General features: G+C 30.1%; 3 protein-coding genes across 3 annotated transcripts in view; 2 read left to right on the top strand and 1 right to left on the bottom strand.

Moving 5' to 3' along the window:
* Window positions 1–1,645: 1,645 nt before the first annotated feature.
* On the top strand, window positions 1,646–2,790 carry LOC106331725 (ethylene-responsive transcription factor ERF060-like). The gene has a single exon (XM_013770131.1). It carries the CDS (start codon window positions 1,844–1,846, stop codon window positions 2,651–2,653), a length of 810 nt encoding a protein of 269 aa, XP_013625585.1. The 5' UTR covers window positions 1,646–1,843; the 3' UTR covers window positions 2,654–2,790.
* Window positions 2,791–12,235: 9,445 nt separating this feature from the next.
* On the top strand, window positions 12,236–14,584 carry LOC106332329 (probable trehalose-phosphate phosphatase H). The gene is made up of 12 exons (XM_013770797.1): window positions 12,236–12,315; window positions 12,404–12,606; window positions 12,696–12,836; window positions 12,935–13,006; window positions 13,089–13,181; window positions 13,300–13,353; window positions 13,445–13,546; window positions 13,645–13,722; window positions 13,809–13,878; window positions 13,968–14,038; window positions 14,161–14,253; window positions 14,376–14,584. The coding sequence occupies exons 1-12, from the start codon at window positions 12,312–12,314 to the stop codon at window positions 14,430–14,432; spliced, it is 1,038 nt and encodes a 345-aa protein (XP_013626251.1). The 5' UTR covers window positions 12,236–12,311; the 3' UTR covers window positions 14,433–14,584.
* A 6,550-nt stretch (window positions 14,585–21,134) lies between these two features.
* The window catches only part of LOC106334130 (putative F-box/kelch-repeat protein At4g39756), a 5,224-nt gene continuing 4,433 nt past the window's right edge, over window positions 21,135–21,925 (bottom strand). Inside the window, 1 exon segment of the mRNA XM_013772468.1 lies at window positions 21,135–21,633. Coding sequence (XP_013627922.1) covers window positions 21,135–21,633 — 499 coding nt within the window.

Raw genomic sequence — 21,925 nt, 5'->3', positions numbered from 1 at the left:
GTTGACATTTACAAAAGTCAAACCGTTGAATTTTAAACAATATCCAAGACTTTATAATAATTACTCAATGTGTTCAGTGGCCACTACATCACCATGATCTTGTCCATATAGAATTAGAAAATAAATTTAAATACACTTCGGGGATGACTTTGGATATTAACTATTGTCCATGATAAGGTTAGGTTGTCATGCTAATATGATTACATGGCTTCTTTCTATTAGATAATAAGATTAAGGGATTATAAGAAAATGTACATGAACTTCATAATCATTCTTACAATATTTAAGTGAATGGTTGTAAAGCTAGAAAATTTGATGCGATAAGTTAAGGTCTAAGAGCTGTTTTGGGTAGGCCTTTCTATTAGATTTGTGTGTGGGTTTACGTGTCTTTGCCATATTCTAGATCATTATCTACGAATATTCTTATAGTTAACATTGCCGATCAAGGATAAAAACTATCTTTTGAAGGAAAAATATAGAAAGTTAAGATTCTCTATCGGCTAACTTTATAAGACGTGTAATCAGAGTTTATCTCGATAACTTTAGATTAGATCAAAGATAAGGGTTCTTTCTTTATCTTTTGTCAGTTGTCAGGTCTTACAGAACCGAGAGATCGTGACTTCCATGTAGGATCTTACGTGTGAACACGCCAAAGCAGGTCCCATAAATTATTTTTTTGTTCGTTAAATAGTTGGCCACATACTGGTTTTTTTTCGCGTAATATAGTTTTCAAGAATCTGTTTTCTTGAAGTAAGACAATAAGAGAATACAATTACGTGGAAAGGGCTGCTCTTAATTGATATTAAATCCACCGTTAATTTGAAATTTTAATTTCCTTTTTGGGAATAAACGTGGAGAGAAAACAACCCTGCTGATGTAAGAAAGTGGTGCTTTATCGGTGATGAAGAACATCCATTAGCTGCCTTGTGACGCAAACTTTTTACCAGTTCTAACCTCTTTCCATCAACCTCTAATAGCTTTCTTGACGTTCTTTCACTATATATCTTGCTCACAAACTTATAAGCCTTTTAGTTTAATGTTAAATTTTCATATTCCCTACTTTTACATACATTATATTATATATATGCATGCCAACGTATAATTGCTAAAGAGTTTCACTTCTGTGCGGTATACGCAATACGACTTTATGACCGTAGAAAAAATACTATGACCACCAAATGTTCTCATGGTTCACTACAATTTCTTCATTTTATTGGCATGGATGATATACAATACTTCCATGAATTATTTCACGCTTTTCTCTTCTAATTCACATTAGTTATATATATGATACAGTTTATGAAAGAAAAAATGATCCAGTTTATGAAATTTTCATGTAATTTGGTGTTATAGTTTGACGTAATGAAAAAAATGATACTGACCTTTCAACCTGCCTTAGAATCAACAATACCCCTTTTGGCTCTTATGATTTTTACTGCTGAAAAGATTCTTTTCGGAATTTTATTGAAAACATTTTCCAAAACAAGTGTGAAACATCAAATTAATTTTTTTTCTTTCTAAAAGCATCAAACAGAATGTGAATAGAACAAAAGCATCAAACAAAATGTAGACAAAGATATAATAATGAAAAAAATTGCATTGACCTACTTTTTATAATTAAAAACATATACTACGAATTCAATGGGGGGCTTGATTTCTCGTATTATATAGGCAAAGAAGTTTGCATCCAGCAAAGCCAAGAGCAACAAAAAATAAATCAAATCAAATTTAGAGAGAGCAAAAAAAAAACTCCAAGTATCAAACCAACAAGGTGTGTTTCTGATCCTTCTCTGTTACTTGTTATTTCAATCTAAATATCAAACATCTCTCCTTTTTAAGATCCATGGCAGCAATAGATATGTTCAATAGCAGCACAAATCTCTCAGATCCTTTCAAAGAAGAGCTCATGAAAGTACTTAAACCTTTCACCAACTCTGTTTCTTCTCTTCCTCCAATTCCAAACTCAATCTTCGGTTTCAATCAAACCACACCTCTCGGTCTGAACCAGCTCACACCTTACCAAATCCACCAGATCCAAAACCAGCTTAACCAGAGACGCAACGCCACCATCTCAACCCTCTCCCCAAAGCCAGTGCCAATGAAGAACATGGCAGCTCAGAAACTCTACAGAGGAGTTAGACAAAGGCACTGGGGGAAATGGGTTGCTGAGATCCGTTTACCCAAGAACCGGACCCGACTCTGGCTTGGAACTTTCAACACAGCTGAAGAAGCAGCCATGGCTTATGATCGAGCTGCTTACAAGCTCCGAGGCGAGTTAGCGACGCTTAATTTCCCATACATCAGGCACGAGTATGGTGATAGCAGATTCAAGGCTCTTCATTCCTCTGTTGAAGCAAAACTCGAGGCGATTTGTCAGAGCTTGGGGAAAACAGAGGATGATGATGATCTCCCCTGTTCTGAAACAGAGCTTTTCCCGCCAAAAGCAGAGTATCAAGAAAGTGAATGTAGGTGGTCTTTGAGAGCTGATGAGAGTTTGTTTTCTGATGAGTCTCAGGTGGGATCTTCGTCGCCGGGTACGTTCTTGGATTTTTCGGATTCAGGGTTTGATGATGAGAGTGGGAGTTTCGTGCTGGAGAAGTTTCCTTCTGTGGAGATTGATTGGGATGCGATTAGCAAATTGTCCGAATCTTAGGAGCCTGTCTTCGACTCAGTGTCTATTGATGTCTCATATTAGTTAGTTAGTTAATCTCTACAACTGAAATTTTTACAGTTGTAGAGACTTGTTTAAGGCTTTGTTTATGCTAAAGAAGTCCTCTATGTGTTTGGTCTCGCTGGTTTATGTTTTTTTTTGTTCAGAAACCTTGTCATTGACCAATCAGAGAAGCTTTTGTGTATTATCATATTTTTAAGTTTTTATTGAATGTAAATTATTACTCTTTTATTTTACGATCTTATGTTCATAGTCTTTTCTATTTCTTCTAAAGAAATCCTTTTATAAAAACAAATTATGAATTTATCCACGAGATTATTTTTAAAAGGTTTATGTTGCCATCGTGTTTATTCTTTATTGTGGAAGGAAGAGGGTCAGAGAGGGGTCCATAATTGACATATAAGAACACATAAACCACAGAGTTTGATTTTTTAAGGTAAAGAATCTTTGCAATACAACAAATTTGGTTTTTAGTTAAAAAAAAACAAATGTTAAAAATTATGTACATATATAACTAATTTAAGGAGGTGTATTCTTTTTTTTTTTTTGTCAATAGAGAGGTGTATTCAACTGGTAATTTTAAGTGATTGATATTAAAATGACAAATCTACTATAATTCAAACGTGGATGAAAAAAAAACATTTTAAAATCCAGTGTTTTTAAACTTATCATTTTATAAAATACTCCGAAATCTACTATTATTAAAAGAAAATTAAGTTGAAGATTTTAAAATATTTTAGTTACAACCGGGCCTCTTAGTCTGGTGGTAAAGGAACCTCGGCTGAGGTGCCCGCCATCACGAGTTCGAGCCTCGACAACAGCGGATTTAACATGGTTTCCGTTTGGCCTCCAGGACCTTCCTCGCCAGTTCCGGTTGGACGCGGTTCCGGACTAAGCGAGAGGTCCGGATACCTGGATTATCCAAAAAAATATATATATATTTTAGTTACTTCTAAAATATTTAAGAAGGGTTCCTTAGTTTTTTTTTTTTTTTGCTAAATAGGGTTCCTTAGTTATAAAAATAAAAATAAAAATTTATATAAAATTCTAGAATTGACAAAAATCGCACCAAATTTTCTGATTAGCTTAACAATCAAACACTTTACATTTCATATTCGATATATCCCTCTAAAAGTATATATGTAGCCAGTATAGTATTTTATTAATATTATACAGATAAAAATAACAAAACAGCCTTATCCAACCCCAAGATTCTGATTCTTTTCTTTCAGCACATACAGACAGTGTTCCATACGCCAAAAGTTGAAATGGAGGTTTGTAAACATTTAGTTCTTTATAACTACTAAATATTTATTTATACTGGCATATACTTGAATAAACTAATGTTGCATAGATATATATGTATAATATTATTTGAGAAGTCACTTTCTATGTGTCACACTCACGTTAATTTTCAGGACGGTTAATTACGTAACTACCCTTAATAAACTAAAAATATTTTATATGATTTCCATTAATAACAACTATTTTTATTTCTTTTTTTTCTTAATAAAATTTAAATAAACTTTTAAAATAATTTTTCCTTTTTTCAAAAGCACATAAATAAGACAAAGGAATATTTATAAAATATATACATATAATTTTTTATATATAAATGAGTTTAAATTTTATTACCTCTTATATTTTCCCAAAAACATAAATAAAAATAAAATATCTAGAAATTTTTAAAATGTATTTACTTATGTATATGAAACACAACTTCACAAAACAATTTTAAAAAGTAAAATAATTTAGACATTATTTTATATAAGATAATGATATTTTATTATGAATGTTTTATCAAATGATTAATAATAAAATAATCTAAAAACATAAATCATCATCTAATATCATATGTTTCACAAATATTAATTACATAGATAATCTTAATGAGCTAAAATTATACCTAAATACCATTTTTGATAATTATTTTGTTTCTCTTTTTGAAAAAAAATAATAATTAGCTTTTTAACTCGAATTTCCATTTTTCAAAAAATCTTAAACTTCCTTTTTCACAATGGCACATAAAAATACAAGTAAATATTTATAAAATATAAAAAGATAGATTATATATAAAAAATTATTTTTCTTTATATTTGTCCAAAAACACAAACAAAAATTAAATATCTATAAATTTTAAAAATATAGATATATATTTTATCGAATTACATATATAAAATTATACAAAAATATTTTTTATCAACCTAAGGAAAAACTAAAAAATATAATTAACAATATTATTCTTATTTTAATTTAATTATAACAAAAAAATATGATTCATTTCAAAAAATGATATAATCCAATATACCAAAATATAAATAATGCAACCAATCAAAATATGAAAAATTAAATCAACCCATTATTATGATTTATCTATTATATATATATATATATATATTCATATATGTGCCTTAATTTTCATAATATTACAAGTAATTTTTATTAATGCATATCTAATTTTATATTTCTCTTTTCTATTTCTGAACCATACAAAATTTTATAAAATATATTTACAAATATAAGAGGATAAACTGAACTACCAACTAATAAGTCAATTTAAACCTGATTAAAACAAAAACAAAAAATCATCGTCAATTTAATTAAATAGAAACAAATCAACATACCGTAATGAATAGTTAAACTAATACAAAATATTATATATGAAATCATATATCTAATTAAGATCGTAACATAAATATACTTAATACAGTTTTTCTTCATACATAGAAATAACAAAATTGTTTAAAACCTATAAACAAGCAAAAGAAAATATTTTTAATACTATAGTTACTCATTTTGTAAATTTTTATTCACGTGCAAGAGCACAAGAGAATCAACTAGTTGATCTATTATCTATATGTTTAGTTCTTTTGAAATTTATTGATATATATTTGTTGGAATCATTATACAAAAGTACCATTATAGGCCTTTTGGGCATGGTATAGCAGAATTGGAGATAATTGGGCCAAAGTATAGATGATATACTACTAGTGTTTTCAGTGAGTATGACCCAAAAAGATTGGATTATGATTCCATTTGTAAAACCAGGCCCGATAAGCTTTCAGAAAAAACAATATTTATACTAAAATTGGCCAGGCCAGCCCATTGATGTAGCTACAATTGATTAAACAAATTTCATAAATTAAATGAATGGTATTTAGTGTTAAGAGAGATTTTAATTATATAATATTTATTTAATGTGGCTTAATTAACAGTCATAACTTTTTTTAATTTATATATCTAATAATTTGGTTCATATTATAATTAATTTGATATTTTGTTTATAATTAGTGTTAAGCATTTATCTTTAAATAATATATATTTTGAAATTTTTCATAATTATTTGTGTTACTATATTTATTGTACATTGTAGTTATTTTCAATGTATAATGTTTATATATATATAATTTTTAATGTAATGGCTATTATTGAATTATTATGTTACTTAAATAAACACAATAATGTTTTATTATTTATATTTATTTTGATTTTTCATTAATTTTTTTGAATGTTTTAATCAATTATAATGTTTTGGACTTAAGATTAATTATGATGTTGTTTGGAAATATAGATAGTAATATAATATTATTTCCATAATTACTTTATAATAGTCTAATAAATGAATGAATTTAATTTTAAAACTTACAAAAAGACTGGGTCCAAAGGAAAGTTTATGTTTTAATAAGAAAGATTTTATCAATCGATTTCTTTATATTTTCCATCGCATGCCAAATATATAGCATATGCAGTATAACCCCTATAAATTATTATTTCATAAATTAGCAGAATTCGTAAATCTTAAATTAGATCTGGTATTTTTATAAACTGATCTCTCTAAAATTAATAAAATATTATAATCTAAATGTGATTATTCTATAGAAATCTACTATATATACTTTCATCCAGTTGGGAGTAGATATATGATTTAAGTGTTTGTAGTGTAGATTTAGACGTGTATACACTAATATACACGTCAAACTTTAAATATATGTGTTTATAATATAAATACACATATACACATTAATGTGATGGAGGTACGTGCTTGGTCGATTAAGGACAAAATAAAGAGAACATTAGAGGATATTTCAACTTTATGAGTTTAGATAAAATAATAATGTTTTGTTTCTTATATATCTAATCATATAAAACAAAAAGGGGCTTAGGATTAATCTCTAATGCAAGACACGTCGAAAGTGAACAACTCCAACGCGAAGCTTACTATGATCCATTTCTAATTCTTTACAAATATCACAAGCAGTTCAACTAGTTTCTGTTCAAATCCGTCGAACGATTTCATTTTGTAATACACACATATGATCTCTAATGGATTGTCTTTTCACGTTGTTAGAATGGTTAACCAGTTGATCATTTTCTATAAGAAAACTAAAATAATTCCGTGATCGACATCCCTAGCTACATTTATGCACTGTGTGGTTCGCGTGGGATAGATATATGTATTTTTAGTGATTAAATTGGATTCAATATTACAGTGATATGCTTCTGAGTTATTTAATTTGTGCGTTAAACGGTACAATGAATTCAATATAGTATAGAAATATTTCACATCGCGACAATTCAGCTATAGATATCATACAAATGGAGATCACATTTATAACCAGGTAATTTCCTTTACGGATATTTCATAACTAAAAGTATATATCCGTAAAAACTTCATCGCATGAAAACGAGCTGGGATGATTAACATATATGCATTTCAGATACGTTAAAAGGAAGATCATATCAACCTCATAGCTTTAATTATCGAAAAGGTGTCGGTCCACTAAAGGTCTGATGAAGGCCATGGAGATATAAAGAGAAGCCACCCAAGTTGTAGATTGGCGACTCTTGGAGATGATAAAGAGTAACCTAAGACATTTCCTTTTAACACATATATCGATGATTATAAAGTAAGAACGTGCTTGTTTTACTCTTTAGCGAATTTTCTGCACTACATATTTAGCCCCAACACTTTTTTTTTTTTTTTTAGGTAACCTCGGGTTTCCGATGACCGTGGTCAACCGACTATTCCCGCGAGGCCCACGGCATTCCACGTATTCTTGAGATTTAACCCTAGCCCGGGTGGCCAGCGGGGTTCGAACTGCGGGTACCGTATTGAGGATTTTCCTCTCAAGTACCACTAGCCCAAGGCCGCTGGTTATTTAGCCCCAACACTTCTGAAAGGTTCTCAGTATTAGTAAACCTTAATATATATTTCTGTTTTATTTTATGTGGTGATGGTTGGAATTGGTAGTACATACTTGATTTAAGAAAATAAAAGTATCCTAAAACAATATTGTCTGCATTTGTTGAAGAATAATTTTACATAGTACATTTTAAACTAGTGTATTTTTTTTTATATCGAGAGTGTAAGAATCAAATGTGACATGAAAAATAAGTTGTACGAGTTCATTATGATCGTATATATGTGCATGTTCATTTTTATTTGCCGAACCTTAGCAAATCGATCATTTCTAGATATTATAACTGAGCTATTTATATAATTAACAAAGTAATACATAGCTTGTGCTTAATTTATTACTTTTATAAATAGTGGAAAAGGTCTCAATGATTGGGGCATTTTGACCTAAGATTATATCATTACACCAATATCAGAACCCAAAATCTTAGTTTAATAGTGGCATATAGTATCTATGTGATCTATAATATTCTTCATATCACATAGTAATTACAATGTTTATTGCATATATAGGTTCATATAATGTAGCCGTGGATCGACTCTACAAAATAAATTAAACGATTTAGAATGTTTTACTGGTTGGTTGGGACGCCAGGTAAACTTAATTAGAATTTGGTATCTAGAATGAAAATATAGAGCAACTTGTTATTAAAGAAACGAGAGCAACTTGATGGAATAGTGAAATATATATTGACAAAAAGAATCGTTCCTTTTCTCCTTTCATAGGCGACGTCCATATAGTGATCTGTTAATATTCTCATATTAAAGGCTATCAACTTTTTATATTCTTTTGAAATTTAACAAAACCTATCGCAGATATAGATTTTCATAAATTTCATCACAGCTATATATTTGGTTTATTTATGCAATATATTTGGTTTTACGGAAGAAAAGTACTTAATTTTATGGAAGAAAGTATTAACCGGAAAGCAGGTATAGCAGGACCTGTGAACACCCATGGACTATCCCACGTGGCGAATTCTGTCGAGGTTGCACGCTTGGGACCCACCAATCAAGAGTTACGCCGAAAAGTTTGGAGAAGCGGTTGCCGTTAACAGTTTAGTCAAAGCCATTGACTCAATTGTCAAGATTTTTATTTTCTCTCCCATTATTTGTTTTGTTTTTTTATATTCCCCAAAAGAAAAGAGGTCAGATTTTTGATATTTAGGATTTTCATCATGTTTTTTCTAACGGGGTTATAATTATTCTATGCCTTTTCCATAAAGTACACAGTCCTGGAATTTACTCGTTTGGTGGTTTACAATAAGAGCTTGTCTCATCCAAAAATGTCATGTGATATAATTATATGGTCAAAGAAGTACTATAAAATATGTCTGATGCCTACGACATTATGCTTGGTTTTCTTAAAAGTGCTAACTTATTGAAAAAGGAATCGATGTAAATGTGGATGATGTCAAATTGTCAACCATTAACATGAAACTTACTTGTTACATATCGAAAATTAATTGTCATTAGATTGTTTTAACTACTTAATTCTGAACTGTCTCCAGTAGTATAAACTTAATTCTGAACTGTCTCCAGTAGTATAAACTTATAATCTTGTTCCAAATTTTTCTTTCGATCAGGCGTAATTAACTAACCCATCATACCGCTTTAATATCATCCGATTTGAGGTAATTAAGGATTCGATAAGAGAGGGTTAACAAAAATGGACAATTATTTGATAGGACACTCGCGATTCGTTACATGTGATGTGTCGGTTCGGAATTTTGAACATGGCCTAAATGCCATGAAATGAGACGCATATATTACTTTCATGCAATTCACACACACAAACTCACGTATACCGGTATAAATATATGTATCATATAATGATATATGTCAATTTCTTGGTTATTTAATTTTTAGAAAAATATTTTCAAATAGCACTAATTCATGTTTTATGACAAAATTAGCACATCAAAAATCTCACATTTTATCAAAGATAAAAAAAAAAATTCTTATTTTGATTTAGATTTTAGTTACTAAGGGTTAGGATTTAGAATTCAGAATTTTGATTTAGATTTTATCATTGTATGCTATTTTGGATTTTTAACACTATTTTGGAGATTTTTCCTAATTTCTTATACTAAGTTTAGGTTTGTTCAAGCTAGTATTACGACGCGAAAACTTCTTTATGCATTGTATATATGTGCTTTAGAATTCGTCAAGCCGATAAAAACGTTGGTTAAGAATATCAAATTTAATTCAAATTTTAGGTGTTAATTACTTTTGGAGACTGATGATTTATGTTTTATAGACCTGTCAGAAGTTATATAAAAATGTGATATTAGTTGTTTTTATGTATGTGAAACGTTTGAACTTTTCATGCTATCTATTCTAGGAGTGTGATTGGATGTACCTATTAGAGTAAAATTTTACTCTAACTTTAGTTTTTACTCTCATTTTCACTTCTTTCCACTAATCAAGTGAATAATATTTCAACCATTTTACTCAAAAATTTGAGAAAACTCAACAAAAGTAGAGTAAGATTTATCTCCACTCTCCATCTTCTAATTTCTGTCCTCCTTTTCCCATTTTTTTTTTCACCATTTACTCTCATATTAACCAATCACACCTTAAATATGCTAATTAAAAGTTCTACGCAAATGTAAACCGAACTATTTGAAAAGACTGGCCACGAGAATAATCTTAGACTCTTTTAGTCCCACAATCATGTTTTTCACGAGGTTTCCTTCTCCTAGAAGTCACTAAGAACCCTATTCAGATTCTTCAAATTTTCATAATTAAATCCTGAGCTAAGCATACGCGCGGCGCGGGGGCATGCAGGTTTAAATATATCAATGAAATGTTCGATCAACTTGGTTGGTTAATTGATTTTAATACTCGTATACGATCCATAATCGATTCTGCAAATCATTCTTGGATAATTTATTGGATCGAAACTGACGACGGAATAAACCCGAATATATGCTTTGCATACAAGTGTGATTCGAACTCTCGAGGAATCTCTATTAGTGATGACTGCTTACCCACGTGGTATTTAAAAATTTTTCAACATCTATATAGTCTACAGACTATAGCTATTAGCTAACAGAAATTATTAATGGAAATGTTCGATGCAACTACGAGACACTTGTCATTTTATAAAATTACATATTAGCGGGAATGATTGGCTGATGCACCACTAAAGTCTTTATTCGTAAATCGTAACCGTTAAAATAATGAGCTAACATGATTATTTTGTTTAATAAAAAAATTCTTCAACTCATTTTGAATTTTTTTAATTGCGGAACAATGTAATAGAATATGGGGTTTCGATTTTAATCGATCGTACTCCGAATTAGATGATAAATATGGTTGCCTAATCTTTATTTTAATAATATACAACACATTTATAATAAGGCGAATTAATAAAGAAAAATATAGAACGGTCGATATCCCCAGAGTTTCCAAGAGAGCTAAGCTAACTCAAGGAGTTAAGATATGCGTAGATGTATTTACTTCACATGTATCTCACCATAAGAAAATATTTTGTATGAATACATCTTTTGATGGAATCAAACAGTAAAACCTTTTAAAAGTATGGGTACTACAGAATTAGACTAATTAACAATATAATATTTTCTTAGACTAATTAACAATATAATTAACAGTTAAAAAAAACAATATAATATTTCTAAGTTAGTATATAATATACCCACACTCACTCATTATTAATTAGAACTCATGATTTATTGAAAAAAACAAGTAAACTAAGAAAAAAAATTAACCAGCAGACTAGCATATATTGAAATTTTATGTATCTTGTAATTTTCATAAACCTCCCAAAACAATTGCAACTTTACAATTTAATGCATAATATTATTTTGTTAATATTGCAACAAAAAATAGAAGAAACTGAGAAAGCATATGGTGTAGTAATGGAAGGGGACCACGTAGCAGTTGCTGGGAACTCTGCAGCGCGAACTCGGAGCACGATTATTGAAGAATTCTTAAGGTAGAATTTTTAGCGGAATATAAGAACCTGTCTCTTAATTTTTAAATAAAACAACTAAGAACTGGTTCTTAAAACGGTTTTTAACTTTTTTAGTTAAAAGTTAAGAAACAGGTTTTTATATTCCGCTAAGAACTCCAACTTAAGAATCCCAATAATCATGTTCTTAGCAAATAATCATGTTCTTAGCGATCGGTAAGAGCGGGAAAGGCGGAAAGCGCTTTGTAGGCCCCACAGTCAAATGGGTTCCAGCGTTCAGACACACCGCAGTATCTGGTTTTCCTTTTTCTTTTTTAGTCAAGTAAAAATATTTGCCAAAACATTAAAGTCTCATGTTTTATTTTCCTATAATAATTTGCAACTATAAATTCAGACCATGCCACGCTTCAGCCTCTGTCTCTATCAAGCCCACACACACACTTAATACAATTTCACAACTCAAATCTCTTTCTCTTTCGGCTCATATTTGCAAACAGAAACAATTAATGGGTACGTAAGTTGTTCAGTTTGTTAGATAATACGTAAACAAACTTTTATATAGTTCAAATGTCCTCATCTGTTTTTATGTTACTTTCAGTAAGATTCGTTGAAGAAAACACAAAACATATGGAAAAAGAAACAGGAAACATATCAAACACGGATGTAACGACGGTGAAGAAGAAAGTTCTTCAAGATCTTAGTATCAACAATGGAGGAGGATTAGTCAATTCATGGGTCAATTCCATGAGAGCTTGTTCTCCTACTCATCTCAAATCTTTGATGAAACAAAGCTCTTGGCTCGTACGTATATTATTCAGTGATCATCAAGCTTTTATATCTGCTTCTTATCTTCTCTCTTATAATAGAAGAGGGTTGTATAATATTTGCAGACAGAGCATCCACCAGCTTTAGATATGTTCGAAGAGATTCTTCATGTTTCTGAAGGAAAACAAATCGTTATGTTCTTGGATTATGATGGCACTTTATCCCCCATTGTTGATAATCCAGATCGAGCTTTCATGTCTAAGAAGGTTCATTTCTAAACCTATATATATAAACAATAGAAGAAATCTAATTATTCAAAAAGAAAATATGTTTTACTTATTCTGTTTTTCGGTCTGATTTTTAGATGAGAAGAACATTAAGGAAACTAGCAATTTGCTTTCCGACTGCCATAGTTAGTGGGAGGTGCAGAGAAAAGGTATTTTAAATTTTAAAGTAGCGCGATTAATTACTAGTCATGACTAAATACTGAATCTAAATACAACAATGACAATATTCAGGTTTATAATTTCGTGAAATTAACTGAGTTGTACTATGCTGGAAGTCATGGCATGGACATCAAGGGACCAGCGCAAGGGTCCAAGTATAAGGAAGTAAGTTTTTTTTTCTATAGTGTTGAGTCTGTTGACGTAAATAAACCATTAATATTTTTCTACTTTAGAATTTTTCTTATATATTTCTCATTTTCAATTGTTATTATGAAAATTACAGGGTAAATCTCTTCTTTGCCAACCAGCTACAGAGTTCCTCCCCATGATCGACGAGGTCACATTCGCCTTCAAGATTCAGTCTCATATATACAATAAGAAAAAGCTACTTTATTGTTACTTACATTATTTTAAATGTTTTTGTGCAGGTTTATCAAAAATTAGTGGAGAAAACAAAAGTAACTCCTGGAGCCAACGTAGAGAACAATAAGTTTTGTGCATCTGTTCACTTCCGACGCGTAGATGAGAAAGTACGATAATATTCTATTTATTATTCTATTTAATATTCTATTATTAGTGTGACAAAAATAAAATGACGCGATCAATTAATTTATTTATATATTGACAGAACTGGAGTGATCTGGCTAATCAAGTTGGATCAGTAATTAAGGAATACCCTAAACTCCGTATTACTCAAGGAAGAAAAGTAAGATATTAATTAATACTATTTTACTTAATGGTTTTATGTTTACTTTCTTAATTAATGGGTCTTGTTTTGGTAAAATCGTTCAGGTTTTGGAGATTCGTCCTATCATTAAGTGGGATAAAGGCAAAGCACTAGAGTTTTTATTAGAGTCACTTGGTAAAATCTTCACCAATTAATTAATTATGAGTAACATGACTACTGTTGAGATCAATAGTATTAATTAAAATTAATATTGGCCTGCGTAGGGTATGCTAATTGTACTGACGTTTTCCCCATTTACATCGGCGATGATCGCACAGACGAAGATGCATTTAAGGTATATATATATATATAATCGTAATTACTGTAATATTCAAATTAAATCGTTATTGTTCTTTTGCCCAAGAAAAAAAGTCATTTTCAACGATCTAAGTAAATTTGATTCAACTGATGTTGTAGATATTAAGAGACAAAAGACAAGGTCTTGGCATTCTTGTATCCAAATTTCCGAAGGAGACTAATGCGTCTTATTCTCTGCAAGAGCCTGATGAGGTATTAAGTTTATAGTTCGATCTATGTTATTAAGTTCCTATCAAATAATTTACAGTTCCTTAAACTGTTCTTTATTGTGCATATGTCATTAACTGACCACACCATTTTTAAATTATTCACAGGTTATGGATTTCTTGCAACGTTTAGTGGAATGGGAACAACTGAGATCTGGCGCATGATGAGAGCTATAAGTACATAAGAATGAAATCTTTTTTAATAACTTGTTAATCTAGTTTTTCCCTATTGTACTCACCGTATCTTTGACAAACAGAGAAAAAAAATTGTACTCAAAGGCTCAACGCGTATGTATAAAATCTTATTACTAATTGTTGTCAATTCTTAAAGAACATATTTATATAATTGCGATTAGTTTTGTATAATTTTTTTGCGCATGTATATAAATACTTGACATATATCATCTAAATGTTATCATGATTTTAAAAATGAAATGAAACTATAATGGTATAAGTAACTCTTTCATTTCAGTATTAAATAATATTTCAGTCTTTAATAAGTTTTTTTGGATTTTAAGTTCAAAATAATGACAATTAATCAAAGTAAACAAATTCTACCAGATATTGATGCAATTAGCACTTTTCAGTTCAGGGTTGAATGTTTGATAATAGTCAATCAAATATACTACTAACTTACTTTTAATTAAATTTTTGAGTTTTTATATTCTTATTCTGATTCTCCATTTCATATATAAAAGTATAAAACTAAAATATCTGAACTAAATAAAAATTGGTTTATATTATATTGCCAAATTAGAATTTTGAATAAAATTGGTTTAAAAATTTTGGCGGTGAGATGCTTCTTTATTTTGATAGTAGATTATAGACTATCAATTTATACTTTTCAAAATACTTTTTTGTTTTTTGTTTTTGAGTAGGTTATAATCGACTGCTAGTTAATATTCTTAACCATGTTTTTGGAGTTATTGTTCGGGTTTTAATTTTAAATTTTTTAAATTTTATTTTTGAAAAGTGATAAATCTTTGTAAAATGATTAAATCACACATGTACACCATTTATTTGTTTTCATTTCTCTGATTATATATATATACTATTAGCAAGTTTTAAAATTTAAACTACATACACATTAGTTTTTTAAAAAACATAAATTATTAAAAATTTATTTGAAAACCATTTTCTATTTATTTAATTCCTTAACTCATTGTTATTTGTTAGTAAATTTTTGATACTTTCCAAAAAAAAAAAAAGAATCTAGACAGTCTAGTATTAATATTTGAATTGTTATAGGGTCACCATCCCATGTGGTCAATTCAATATTTTGACTCCGAGAGAAGATGCAAAATAAGACTTTTCAATATTTTCCTTATAACTAATTAATGTAAGGAAAAAACAACTAGCTCTAGTTTAATAACATGTTCAAGGACCAACTTGATTGACTTCTTATATCCTAGACGTGGACCTAATTATAAGTGTGTTTGTAGTCATGAGAGGTTAGGAAGAAAACATTTTGTTAATGACTGTAGGTAATTAGATAAATAATTATCGTTATTTAGGCTTTGATTAGGGTTTTGTCTTACGTTATTGGCTGTCAACTTTAGAACAAACCATTAGTGATACTACACCCATTTCTCCCGACGTGCCACAAGAAGATCGTTGTGAGATTTGGTGGCGTATTAATTTATAGCTTTAACTATACGATCCATTAACTAGTTTAAATGTTAAAGCTCCAAAATTGTTATCGCAGTAATAGTTTAATCTATATGAAGTGCGTATACATTTTAAACGACCCTAATAAGTTCTAAGGAGACTCCTATGCTACAGAAAAATAATTGAGACTTAAGCCAATTGGCTCGTGAACTGTGAAGCTTGTCTGAGATTTCCAATCACACCATCATTGACACGTGTTATCACTAAATTTAACTAATGTATTTTCTTATTCAAACTATTCAACAAACCTCGGAGTATTTAATGTATATCGACTACACAAACCCTAATTTGCTTTTATTAATAAGGGAAGCAACTCTAGATCCGAATCTTTCATAGAATCATATGTGCCTCATAAATCATAATGCATCTGAGAATTGAGTCGTTTGGCAATGTTCTGTAAGATATAAAAACATAGTTACGATAAATTTCGAACTCTCGCCAACTATTTTACCAAATAATTAGAGTTTAGCAAGGAAATTCTATCATATATTCCTTTAGCAAAAAAAAAAAAAAAAAAAAAAAATTCTATCATATTCTTTTTAAAATCGGTTACTCATAAGAAATTTGGAAAGCAGAATTACCTATTTGTAGAATTTAAAATATGAAAGAGGCAAAAATGCAAAACCGAGGACAAGCTTTGAGACTTTGACCTTATATTATATATGTCCACTATGATTAATCAAGCCAAAATTAATAAGTATGTACTATCATTATTATTATTTTGGCTTAAACACTTTTTCCTACTCTGGCTTAAGAAAAATAAAACCTTTTCCATTGGGTTAGGAATTTCAACTAAGAAAAAGCATAGGTTAACAATGCATGACTCTAAACAATATCTTAAAACTTGTTGGAAAGAAAAAAAGTTAAGGCCCTGTTCGTTTACGTGTCGCACGACATGCGACATGCGACCTACAACTAAGATTACGTTCGTTTTCGTGTCGTGCGACCTGCGATTTGCAACCTGCGACTAAGATTACGTTCGTTTTCGTTTCGCGCGACCTGCAACTTGCGACCTGCGACCAGCGACTAAAACTATGTTCGTTTACGTGCAGGTCGCACGATCAAAATTTTCTTAATTTTTAGTCGCTGTTTTTTCGGGCGATTTGAATGGGAACCCGCGACTGGTCGTGCGATCAGTCGCGCGACATCAAAACGAATAACAACCTGCGACTTGCGACATGCGACCAATCGCATGTTACACGACAGCAAAACGTACAACAATCTGCGACTTGCGATAAGTCGCAGGTCGCATGTCGCAGGTCGCGCGATAGATAAACGAACAGGGCCTTTGTTGTGAAGAGTTGGAACCCACCAGAAAAGGTGAGATAGATTCTCTATAATTTCACCTTTTAAACTTTAATTTCTACAACTATGTCTTTTGAAAAATAAATATCTCAGGCTCCAATTATTGGCCGACAAAAATTCACAATCCTAGAAACACGATAATAGTAGTATTCGACCAATTATTGTTCGCCGTAATTTTCTAAGTTCGTAGACCTTTTCTTTTACACGTAGGTCAATCTTAAGAGATTTATTCACTCAAGAAAGTACGAAAATAATGCATGCATTCTTTGAAATTTTAGTTTGATATCAAGTGAATGCAAGCGTACTAAAGCTAACGTGCTTCACTTTGACATAAAATAAATTGGAAATTTCGGGCATTACTTTCCTTGTAATAATAACTAGAGTTTGATCCGCGCACCCGCGCGGATGTTAATTTTTTTTATAAATGAATATTTATTTGTATAAGTGATAATATATATTTTAAAATTTACCCGTTTAAACTTTTTTTAATATGAAATTTCTAAACACAATAATTTTATAGTTTATATTGAGTAGTTTTTTTTTATCATGTAAACCCTTAATTATATCATCCATTTATTTAGAATATGACCTGTAAATTCACACAAATGTATTTTTATTTTTTATGGATCAAAATTTTTATGATAATATATAATAAATTGTTGTATAAACTGTTTTTATGGATCAAAATTTTATGATTATGTATAATAAATTGTTGTATACTATTTATTATGTATACGTGAAATTAGTAAAATAATTACCATATAATGTATGTAATTACGAAATGTATATATGGAATTAATTATTTTCAAACACACATATGTATAATTAAATAGGAAAGACAAAGAATACTAAAAGCTAGGTTTATTAATTATCGTTGCCATAATTTTTAGTTAGAATTTGATTTTGGAAATGTATTAATTAAAGCGGAAAAGACAAAAAATCCTAAAAGATAGGTTAATTAATAACTTCAGTGGCATGCCATTGTAAAACTAAGGGCTATTTTAGTTGTATATTTCTATTTTAATAGATTAGATTAGCTTTTGATATGTGTGCCCGCGCGGACGTATATTTTTCATAGAATTAATTGTTTATAGAAATTAAATATTACATATTTGTTTAATATCACATATGTCTGCGCATATTTTTTGATATTTGATAATATTTTTCCGATAATTACAAATATATTTCAATACACAACAAATATATGGTTTCAGTTGTGATACTTTAGTTTATTATTCAGACCTTTTTTTATATTGTGCTATATTTTTTTTATTGGACGTCTGTTGCATCAATTAGATAGTAATATTTTTTAAAAATTTAACTATGTATTAATATACGGTGTTAACATAGTTTGTTATTAAAAAGAGACTGTATTAATTGAAATTATATATATATATATCATATATATGCATTATTTTTAAACCACATAAATTGAAAAATAAAATATAAATTTTACAGAAAGTAAAGTATACATAATTTTGTATCTGAAATTTAATTTGATAAAAATATACACCCACCCAAATCACTTTCTTATTTATTAATTTCATATTTATTAATATTGGGATATATTACTTGATTTTGTCATGCATTAAAAATACATTAACATTATGGCCCAAAATCTAAGTTGTAAATGAAGCCCAGTTTATAATAGATTAACATCAAGAGCTGCGTAAAAATAGGAATAAAAATAATAATGTTGTTTTTTTTTGGAAAAAAAATATTTAGTTAAGATAATTGTTAATGCGTATAAGTAGATATCATTTTTGGAATAGTTTGTTTTGATTATGGAAGGATTAAATCTTTTGATTTTTTTTGTTCTGGGATTAAATCTTCTGATGGCGGTTATCATTTAAACTTAGAAAGCTAAGAATTTTAAACAAATCATAAATTGGGTATGTTTTAAAATCGCTTAACCATCTTTGGTTTAGATTAATACACAATGTTGATTTTCATATTCAACTAAGAAACAAAGAATGTTAAGAAGGATTGATGTGAACATACATCATATCATCTTGGTCTAAATTAAATTACATGTTTTCTCAAACTAATGATTTTACGTTTTGGTTTGTAATGGTTTAGGTTCGTTATAAGACAATTGGATAAATGTTATTCATGTTGAAAAAAAAAATACATGTTATTCGGTATGATTTTGAAAAAAAAAATAAGTTCTGATTTTGATCTGGGCCATCATCCATAATAAGCCCAAAACATTATAATTTTAGTTACAAACCAGCCAAGTATTGGGGTAGGGATCGTGATTTACGAATTGAATATGACGGAGTAATAGGAATAAGATGTGTTAAATGACATAGTATAATCCAGTGGCATAGATATGTAATTATTGAGGAAAACTCAGAGTTATTTTATTTTTGTACTTCTGTTTTAATAGATTAGATGTTAGCAATTTAACACAATAAAAACAAAGCCGAGATTAAATTTCTAAGGAACCTGCCCAAATCGACTATTCTCCAAAAAGTTCTACTTATTATATATATATAAATATTCCACGAATCGTATTTCTTGTTAAATGTTATAATCTTTAATGTTTTAATGAAATATATTTTAAGAAATATGTGTAAAGACGAAACACATAGAAAGTTTCCTAAATTTGTAATAAGTAAAACAACAAGCAATTAATCAAAACAATAAAAATTGGGTAAATGAACCCTTCAATTAAATAAATCCAAGACCAGCAAGACTTGCGTACTATGTATTATATAATACCTCATTGGATGTATCTACAATGTAAAAGAAATTATATATTATAGTTGTTCATTAGAAACCCCAAGAACAGTTCACATGACCAAGATTCCTTTTTTCTTGAACCATCTGGGATCATCTTAAGGTGTTCTTATGAATGACTTTCTAAAACGTGTTCTCTGAATGTTGTGTTCATACGCATACCACATCTAATATATAATATATATATGTGTGTATGGGAAGTTCCAAACTCTTTGGCAGCATGTGGAAGCATGTGACTCAGATGCCCTCATTATAGGGAGCAGAACTTATGTGTCGATATTTTACTTGGACAATCTTCTCTAACTTGTTATAATTATTTGTTTACTAAGTCTAAATGATTTAGTGAATAGTTGATGGGCTTTAAACTAAATAAATCAAGGGAAATAAGAAAGTAATACTTTTAAGGGAATACGGTTAAAGAAAGTACAAAAACCATAAGAAGAAACATAAATAAATAAGAGATGGCAAGAACCATGCGTTCCAACGAGACCATGTGGAAGTGTAGGAGAAAAAGTTTGTATTGTTCTTTTTAATTTCCGGCGTTTAACTTGTATCACCAACCACTTGTCTCCAAATGGGATAGAAATTTTGATCACCAATAAAATTATATGAAGAACAAAACATGTCAATTGTATTAATTTGTTTATAAAAATGATTTTCGAATAAGATGAGTATGAGGCTGTGGATTTTGTACACACAAGATTTTTCTAGGTGATCATCATATGATTTTTTTTTCCTTTTAGTATTAGCCGGTGGCTCAAAGTAGTTCCACTGCCCAACTATATTTTTTATAAACCTCGCCCATTTATGCATCTTCAGTGTAAATGGCCAATTTGCCTCGCCTGTTGATATCCACTATCTAGTTCCACTTATTCGCTAATTAAAGCTTAATGGGTTGTTGTGGTATGTGGTTAACTAGCATAATACCGATTCCAAAATCCATTGCACTAGCTATGACAGTATACTATGGTGACCATATCTGAATGTATTCCCATTCGTGTTGCCAATAACTTATTTGAATATAGTACTTATTTTAGATAACTGCTTGTTTAAGAGCTAAATATAAAACCACAATACACAACCATCAGAAGAAAGGCATTGTCGATGGTCAAATCAACAGAATCAAAACAAAAGAATGACCACAGATATTTATCAAACCGGCTTCACTTCACAACGCAAGAAAACATATGATTTAGGAACCGTAAGGACAACACTAGCCCACTCAACCTTTCCCCAAACTTCCTCATCGTTGTTGCGCCTTTCAAGCGCAATCACCGCACACCAAATGTTCTTGTTTTGCCGACGAGGCGGCGCAAACTTTCCCCACAAGATCAACAGTTTCCCACCGTCGTTAGCTATTTCAACAAAATAACAAAGACGATTCCCGTTCAATGTAGCCAAACCTTTAACAGCTTTCCATTCATTATGCTTTATGTCATACCACAAGCAACTTTGTCTACCACATTGATACCTTACGTTATCTATCTCACACTCACTTTCGATCACAAATGCTTCTGGAACATCCCATTTACCTTCCTTCGGATCATAAACATAATCCATCTCCTCAATGCTCTTAACGCAAATTTTTCCTGTTTTCACCTCCACTTTCTTAATCAAAGTTACACGTAGCTCAGCTCCAGGGTCTGGTAACACTACAAGCAAAACATCGATATTCTGACGGACATTCCGACGGAAAATGAAATCCTCGGAATATCCCGAGGAATTTCAGAGGAAATTCCGAGGAAACACCAAATTTGGTTTCCTCGGAATTTCCTCGGAATATACCGACGGAATTCCGAGGAAATATCAATCCGTCGGAATATTCCGAGGAAATTCCGAGGAAATATATTTCCTCGGAAAAAACCGATGAATTCCGAGGAAATATTATAGCCGTTGGAGAGCCGTTTGGGGATTTTACAAAATTCTGAGGAAATTCCGACGAA

This window comes from Brassica oleracea, chromosome C3, assembly GCF_000695525.1.
Source record: "Brassica oleracea var. oleracea cultivar TO1000 chromosome C3, BOL, whole genome shotgun sequence".
NCBI lineage: Eukaryota > Viridiplantae > Streptophyta > Magnoliopsida > Brassicales > Brassicaceae > Brassica > Brassica oleracea.
This window is presented reverse-complemented; position numbering and strand designations above follow the sequence as displayed.

Excerpts from the sequence above, each read along its gene's own strand:
- LOC106331725 (XM_013770131.1), top strand. The coding sequence starts at position 1,844 with ATGGCAGCAATAGATATGTTCAATAGCAGCACAAATCTCTCAGATCCT.
- LOC106332329 (XM_013770797.1), top strand. Across the intron at positions 12,607-12,695 it reads TGAAACAAAGCTCTTGGCTC|ACAGAGCATCCACCAGCTTT; the intron begins GTACGTATATTA and ends TAATATTTGCAG. Across the intron at positions 13,723-13,808 it reads GTATTACTCAAGGAAGAAAA|GTTTTGGAGATTCGTCCTAT; the intron begins GTAAGATATTAA and ends AAAATCGTTCAG.